At 47.3% G+C, this 8,173-nt stretch overlaps 1 protein-coding gene across 1 annotated transcript; it reads left to right on the top strand.

The window, feature by feature from the left end:
* The first annotated feature begins 1,671 nt into the window (after positions 1 to 1,671).
* TMIGD3 (transmembrane and immunoglobulin domain containing 3) lies at positions 1,672 to 7,751 on the top strand. Its single transcript, XM_060119943.1, has 6 exons — positions 1,672 to 1,680; positions 2,223 to 2,306; positions 2,898 to 3,246; positions 4,952 to 5,018; positions 5,738 to 5,838; positions 7,660 to 7,751. The coding sequence occupies exons 1-6, from the start codon at positions 1,672 to 1,674 to the stop codon at positions 7,749 to 7,751; spliced, it is 702 nt and encodes a 233-aa protein (XP_059975926.1).
* The last annotated feature ends 422 nt before the right edge of the window (positions 7,752 to 8,173 follow it).

The raw sequence follows: 8,173 nt of genomic DNA, 5'->3' as shown, positions 1-8,173 counted from the left end.
AGCCGCTCCGCGGCATGTGGGATCTTCCCGGACTGGGGCACGAACCCGTGTCCCCTGCATTGGCAGGCGGACTCTCAACCACTGCGCCACCAGGGAAGCCCACAATGTCAATATTAATTATTGTTTGCTATGTAATGAACTACTCCCAAACTTAGAGACTTAACGTGATAATTATTATCTCTTGTACTTTCTGTGGGTCAGGAATTCAGGAGCATCTTGGTTGGGTGGGTCATGCTTGACGTCTCTCATGAGGTTGCTGGGTCTGTAATCATCTGGAGGTTTAATGGTGCTGGAGGATTTACTCCCAAGGTGGGTCGTACATTTACTCCCAAGGTGGGTCACAAGTTGGTTCCTTTCCACATGGGCCTTTGCACAGATCTGCTTGAGAGTCCTCACATCATGGCATCTGACTTCTGCAAGAAAGAAAGAGCAGTGCAACTTCTGAGGTGGAAGTTGCACACCTTTTATGACCTAGCGTTGGAAGTCATATGCCATCCCTTCTACCATATTTTACTGATCACATGGGCCAGCCCTGATTCAGGAGCCATCTTAGAATGTGTGCCAGTGATGGTGTGTGTGCATGTGCCCTTCTGAGTGTGCCTTGTGTGCCAGAGTGGATTTATCCAGGAGGGGGATCTTCACTGCTGTTCTGGGCTCTACCAGGAAGCCCAGAATTTTCTCATATTACTATATTAGTAAGTTTATGTCCACAAATGGCATCCCTCTGATGAGGTACCCTTGTGCAGTGCACAACCTGGGTACCTATACATAGTAGCACTTCTTGGATTAACTGATTGGTCTTTCTTTTCCCTGGTCGCTCTGAACAGGATAAAACCATCTTAAACTCAAAGATACCTGTTTCCTAAAAACAGATCTAGGATTCCTAAGACCCCTGGGTCCATCTGGTCATCCCAGTTGAAGGTTCACTTCCTTCCAGTCATGAGGTTCTTCATTCTGCTCTCCTTGACTGTCTTTTCAGGTAAGAGATGGGGAAGGAACATCTCCAGCCCTCCAAGCTTCCCAGAGACTGTGCATTTTTTTTCCTTTCCTTTTCTACCTGGAGTTCTTGCTTATTAGCTCAAACCACCTAAGGAGTGGGATGGGAAAATAAAAGGAGGTGGAAATAGATCTTGTCCAAATTAGTCCTTGTTCTTTGATCTGATGAAGGGGTTGTGGGGGAATTTGAAGCCCTCAGCTAAAATGAGGGCTCTGGATTCTCTCTCTCAGTTTAAGTTCCCCCTTCCTTTCCCCCTTCCTTTCCCCCTTCTCCCCTTACAAACATTTGTGCTGATATATGAGGATGGCACTTTCCACTTTCTGCCCATGCCTGACCCCAGAGATGAGACTCAGAGGACTGGGCTGGCCCCAGCTCTGCCACTGTCCAGCCTTGTGACCTTTGAGAGTCACCGAACCTCTCTCTGAGTCAGTGTTCAGGCCAGTAAACTGAGTATCACACAGTCTTTCTTATGGGGTCCATCTGAGAACAAAATATCATACCATGTCAAATGATATCAAGGATGTGAGCCTGCTTTGTAGGCTGGTTGCACCCACTGTGAGCTACACTTGAGGCAGCATTTGAGGGGGCCCCAGTGCACATCTGGAAGGCTGAGGGAGGGGTGGTCTCTGTTGCCCATCTCGTCTCTTTGGTCAGACACTTCCCCAGCCACCGTCATGCTGGATGTGAAGTACATGACTTCCTTATTATGCAACATCCTGAGATGACATATGTGCCCACACTGGTCTGGTATGGAGGAAACATGAAGTTCTTAGCCCCTGAGGACAGACAGAACCAGACATCTCTGTTTTCAGCCCTATACATCCATCAGAAGCCTCTAAACCTCCTTACTTTCTTTTTCTATAATTATTTTCTATTTTTAAAAATTTTATTGAAGTATATTTGATTTACAATGTTGTGTAGTTTCAGGTGTACAGCAAAGTGATTCAGTTATACATATATATATATATATATATAACTATATATATATATATTCTTTTTTCAGATTTTTTTCCATTATAGATTATTACAAGATACTGAATATAGTTCCCTGTGCTATACAGTAGGTCTTTGTTGTTTAGCTATTTTATATATAGTCGTGTGTATCTTTTAACCCCAAACTCCTAATTTATTCCTCCCGCTGCCCTTTCCCCTTTGGTAACCATAAGTTTGTTTTCTATGTCTGTGAGTTTGTTTCTGTTTCAAACCTCCTTACTTTCTTTTTGAGGATACCAAGGTGGAGTGCGGGGCTACGGGCAGAGGATCTACTAACAGTAAGCCTCAGGCTCTTCTACCCTCTCCCGCAAGCAACATGAGAAGCCGCCTAAATTCTTGCAGAGGGGGAGACGTATTTTACCCACTTTTAGGCCAGGGAAGAAGTCTTCTCCAGGGTTGCTGTATTAGTTTGCTAGGTCTCCTGTAACAACCACAGACTGTGTGGATTACACAACAGAAATTTGTTTCCTTACAGTGATGGAGGCCAGAGGTCCAAGATCAAGGCGTTGGCAGGTTTGGTTTCTCCTGAGGTCTTTCTCCTTGGCTTGCAGAGGGCCGCCTTCTCACTGTGTCCTCACATGGTCATCCCTCTGTTGTCTGTGTCCTAATCTTTTTTTATTAGGGCATCGGTCAGATTGGATTAGGGCACATTCTAATGACCCCATTTTAACTTAATTACATCTTTAAAGGCTCTAAATCCAAACGTAGTCACATTCTAAAGTATTGGGTGGTTAACACTTCAATGTATAAATTTTAGGGGGACACTATTCAGCCCATTCAGCCCATAACTGCCAACCCCAAAGCAGGCAAAAATCAGCCTCCAATGCTTTAATTAATTTTCCTCCAGGGTGCAGGAACTACAATGTGTTTAAAAGAACAATAGGGTTTGTCTATGTGTGTTTTCACAGATACTATGGTCATGGATGAAAAGGTCAAGGAAAGCTTTGTGCTGGACACAGCTTCTGCCATCTGCAACTACGATGCCCACTATAAGGACCACCCCAAGTACTGGTGCCGAGGCTATTTCCGGGACTATTGCAACATCGTCACCTTCACCCCCAACAGCACTGACCGCGTGGCCCTGAGGGACACAGGAAATCAGCTTATTGTCACTGTGTCCTGCCTGACCAAGGAGGATATGGGCTGGTACTGGTGCGGCATCCAGTGGGACTTTGCCAGGGATGACATGGATTTTACAGAGCTGGTTGTCACTGACAACAGAAGAGCCTTCGCCAACAATTTTTGGTCTGGGAGAGGTAAGAGCCTGTTGGGGATCCAGCTGGGGGTAACCCACAGCAGTGCATGTTAGCTGGTGTGGTAAATACTCAGAGAGCAACAACTTGGGCTCCCCCTATAGGTTCTCTGGGGTAACCTGGCCTCTCCTTCCCTCCATAGTAGGGTAGCTGCTGCTGATGTTGACAACTGACTTGGAATTTGGGGAGGAGAAGGGTCCATTGCCCTGGGGTGCTCTTGGCACCTCTCTCCCCTCACAGCCATCTGGCTGATGGAACTTGGGAGGCTGACAGGTGCGAGAGCATTGCCTTGCAGGTCTAGAATCTTGAAGATTCACTTCTTGAGGCATGACTGAGGCTGTAAAAAGTGGTCTAAGCACCTAGACAAGCACCCTCAAAAACTGTCCACTTAAATAATTTCATAATTTACAGGGATAAATATGGTCCAAGAGGTCAATGCTTTCTTTTAAGGAGTACAGTTTGCATCAGGAGACTGCCGGAAGGGTGTGAGTGGAGCAGCCTGGAGGGGTGAGTCTGTCTAAGCCAGTGTGTTTCTCCTTTGGGCCAGGGCGAAGGCATAGGGTCTCCAGATGCTCTCCCAAATCCTTCTGTCCAATGCTGAAAACCTCTCTCAGGCACACTGCTTATCGAAAGTACTATCTTTCTTTTCTTCATCTTTTCCTCCTGTGGCTTCTCATTATTTCCATTTCTAGAAGGGACGTCTTTTTCTAGGGCAATCCAGAGCACAATGTCAGTAGGAAAACAGAGGACTTAAGGGAAGCTCCGGGAAGCCTCCTCCTGGTGCTATAGGGCCTTGCTCACACTTGACCAACTGGTTATTTGTTCAGCAAGCATCTTACTGAATGTGTGATACCCTTCACGCTTACAGTGTTTCTACTTTGTGTGGTTCTGCTTTTACTTAACTGTGTAGTCTGTCCTGAGTTTTAGGCTCAGGATGAGAGAAGTCCCACCTAAGTGTGCTCCTTAGTTTAAATGAAACACAGAGGGGCCTCCCTGGTGGTGCAGTGGTTGCGAGTCCGCCTGCCGATGCAGGGGACATGGGTTTGTGCCCCGATCCGGGAGGATCCCACATGCCGCGGAGTGGCTGGGCCCGTGAGCCATGGCCGCTGAGCCTGCGCATCCGGAGCCTGTGCTCCGCAACGGGAGAAGCCACAGCAGTGAGAGACCCGCGCGCCGCAAAAAAAAAAAAAAAAAAAAAAAAGTGATAAATGAAACACAGACACACACCCCACACTCCAGTCTTATCACAGGTGGCAATTTGGGTGACCATGGTGGCCCTTCTCCCATTGGGTTTTGGTGGCTGTCAGAAGCACGATGTGGCAATTATGTTACCTGTTGATCAGTTCCTTAAGGATAGGACTGGCACTCAGCCTGGCACTCTCTAACCACAGGCCATATCTAGTCAACACAGCACCCTTGTGCAAATCTGGAAAAGATGCCCCTTCCTCCAGGTGCATGGAGCCCAGTGGCAAGGTGCATGGTTTGGCAAATGAGTATATGGGCTGGATTACAGTCCTGCTTGTTCCCTCTGCCTTCTGCCCTGTGAAGGGCACACATAAACAGCTGGCCTTGACCCAGCAGTCATCCAGGGCACTAATTCTCTCTGGAGACTGAGGGAATGACAGGCAGAGGTGCAGAGATGCAGAAGGCAAAGGAAGGGCCTGGGGATGAGCCTTATTTGACTCTCAACAAATCCTTTCTGACACAGACCTATCAGGCAACAAGAACAGAAGCTGCAGTTCTTCCAAAGTTGTCCACAAGGCAGATCACTCCAGGTGAGTCATGACTTTAGGAGCCAAGCAAACTTTGGGTGGGCAGTAACAACACAACATGACGGTGGGTTTACACCTGCTCCTTTTCAGCAGTGTATTGTTTCTCTTCCTGAACTGTCTTCAGTGTGACTATTTGCTTTCTTTCAAAAGAATATAGTTTAGCACTCTTGATCACAAGCAGCAAGAATGCTCTCTGGCTATTTTAGTTAAAGAGGGAAATTCTTCATAAGGAGAGAGCAATGACTGATGAAATGAGAGGGAAGGGATGTGGTCGCCCTGAGACAGGGTCTGAATGTCATCAGGATTTATCTCCATCTCTAATCTGCTACGCTTATGTGTGTTTGCTTCCTCTCTCTCCCCACTGCCCTTTTATATTTTATTTTTGCCATAGGAGAAGATAATCCATTTCTAGCTGCTGAGTTTATTTTTCCTCTGTTCAAGAGACTCGCCAGCCTGAGACTGCATCCTCCCACTCCCAGTCCCATGTTAGTTCCCGAGGAGGGGGCTGGGTCCAGCTTGGTCAGACACCCACCCCAGGTCCAATCAAGTGTGGTCTGGAGGAGACGGGTGCTCTGAAGGAATCCAGGTTGCCAGGCGCTGCTGGAACTGGGTGAGAGCAGGGGCAGGGAGAGGGGACGGGTCCCAGAAAAGGGGATCCTGAGCAGAGAACCAAAAGATGGTGTCTTCCCAGGGACATGGATGCTGTCTGTGATTCCTTCCAGGATGACCATTCTCATCATTTGCATGCTGATCACGGGCTTGGGGATCACCTCTATAATCAGTCATTTGTCCAGAAGAAGGAGAGGTCAAATGAGTAGAAGGGGTAGGTAGCAGTTGGGGTGGTGTGGGTGGGAATTGGGGAAAATGAAAGGGGTCAAGGAACAGCTTTCAAATGGGTGAATGTGACCCTCTTCTTTTTGCCTGGACCCCTGGAATCTCGGGCAGCCTGCCCATGGGCTAGGGGCAATTCTGTTTCACAGTGACAAATGCTCCCTGAGAGGTGGCAGAGAGAGCACTGTATCCCTCATAAGTGGAGGTGTGTGTAGACCAGCGAGGAGGGAGGCTGAGACGTCAGAGGAGCTTCTGGGGCCCCTGGGTAAGCAGGCATAGAAAGGTCTCCTTGAGAAGAAGGGTCAGGATCGGAAGAGGACAGGCCCAAGGGCCTCAGGCCCAGCCTTGAGCCATGGGAGGAGTGGCCTTTCAGCTTTGTGCCTCCTTCTGCCCTTGGGCGATTGCAGGTAAAGGCCTAGCCAGAAGCCAGAAAAGCAGCCAAGCTTCCTCTGTGATCCCCACACTTTTGGTAAGTTCCCTCCTTGACTCTTCTATCCTGGGCCCTGTTCCCATCACTCCCTGATCTGTAGGGAGTCCTATTCCTAAATAGAAGAAGGCCACCATGTGGTGAATTGGCTAACCTCTCAAGTGGACACAGGATAGAGGGAGCATCACAGACAAGTGCCACTGTTGGTCTAATAGGTTTTTTGTTCTTTTCTTTTTTTGCTCAGAAGCCACGGAAATACCTTGGGCAATGGAGAGACTGTAGGCATAATTACAAAACAGACTCCAACCTCCTCTGGGTATGGAAATGTAGAAAACAACATTTTAGAGAATGAGAGAACACAAACAAACCAGAAACACCTGTTAATGAAACACAAGGGTCTATAGCCAGACAAATCTGAAATCCAGAGCTAAGGCTGTGAGGTCTCATTCTCTGTCTGTGATAATTTGGCCCCAGGGGCAGAGCAGGAGCCCTAAGAAATCAAAGCAGTGGCTCCCAGGCATTTCTGGCCTTTTGCCGTTTAAGAGCTGTAGGAACTGTGGAGGTGGGGGATGCAGACAAAGCAACATCTCACTTGGTTTTACCCAAGACCCCTCCCTTTGGGACACAATTTGAGTCTAGGTTTTTGCAAAACCCATTGTCACTTCCTTAAGGTATGACCTTGGGAAACTTGTTACTTCTCTGGGCCTGTTTTCTTCTCTATAAATTGAGGACCCCATACTCCCCAGGATTTTTTACTAATTTACTCATTCATTCATTCATTCATTCATTCAATAAACAAGGACCATGCCAGATTCTGGGATACACAGCTGAGCCAAAGAAATAGCATCTGTCTTCATGGAGCATATAATGTAGAGTGGGAAGTAGGCAAGCCATCTCAGACATACACACACACACACACACACACACACACACACACACACACACACAGGAGATCATCAACTAGAGTAAGTACTCTGAAGGAGAGAGGCGTGGTGCTATGCAAGTTGAAGCAATGGCACCCAACCCTACTCTTTTTTAGCAAGGAGTTGTACAACTTGGTTTAGCCACTGCCTGCTTCCTCACACTCAGGCAATGGGAACATGACAGCCACAATCAGGGGCCTTTATGGGCTCTGAAGGAGTCCAGCTGCATTCACGTCACCAGAGCTTGGTGAGAGGTGAACGCAGGCCCCACGCACCAAGCTTTCCTGTTGACTGATTGATGACCTTTAAAGTCATGATGTCTGATTTCCACCCTGAAAACAAACTTTGGTGTTTGGTCTCCATGAAGCACCCATGACAGAGTTTGCCACTTTTGCTGCAGAAACACCCAGCAGAGGTAGGCAACAAATCTCAACTCAATTTTCCCTTTCTGTTTCCAACAAAGTAGACAACTCTTTGAAGCCCCTCTCTCATGTCCTGACTCCAAAGGCAAAGGCTCATACTGAACAGATGGGACTGAAGATTTCTTTTATTTAGTTGAAAAATAAAATGATGCTACAATAGAGTCACCATGACAACTGGCCCACATCTTGGGGACTGATTCTGATCTCAGGCATTCTGAAGGCCCCTCTAAACTTGCCAGCGATCATTTGCAGTTATGTAAGAACAGTGGCAGCCAGAGGGGCTGTGCTAGGCCACGCCTAAGCAAGGCCACGGTTGGATAACATCTCAAGATCTTAGTTCTCATGCATTCGGCTTGTCAGAAATGAAGAAGAGGGCCAGATCTTTGTCAGGGGGCCAGGAGATCACTTGTGTTGTATTCCTTAGCCAATAAATTTCTGACCGAGTGTTGAATGAACTCCAAGGTATGACTAACTTCTCTCAGGATATCACTGGGAGAGTATTTCTGGAAAAGTTTCTTTTAAAATATAGTATTCCAACTTACTTCTGAATTGGTA

Source organism: Mesoplodon densirostris, chromosome 2, assembly GCF_025265405.1.
Source record: "Mesoplodon densirostris isolate mMesDen1 chromosome 2, mMesDen1 primary haplotype, whole genome shotgun sequence".
Taxonomy (NCBI): Eukaryota; Metazoa; Chordata; class Mammalia; order Artiodactyla; family Ziphiidae; genus Mesoplodon; species Mesoplodon densirostris.
The sequence above is the reverse complement of the archived record's forward strand: the minus strand, read 5'-3'. Positions and strand labels throughout refer to the sequence as shown.

Excerpts from the sequence above, each read along its gene's own strand:
- TMIGD3 (XM_060119943.1), top strand. Across the intron at positions 2,307-2,897 it reads TACCCTCTCCCGCAAGCAAC|GATACTATGGTCATGGATGA; the intron begins ATGAGAAGCCGC and ends TGTGTTTTCACA. Across the intron at positions 5,019-5,737 it reads CACAAGGCAGATCACTCCAG|GATGACCATTCTCATCATTT; the intron begins GTGAGTCATGAC and ends GATTCCTTCCAG.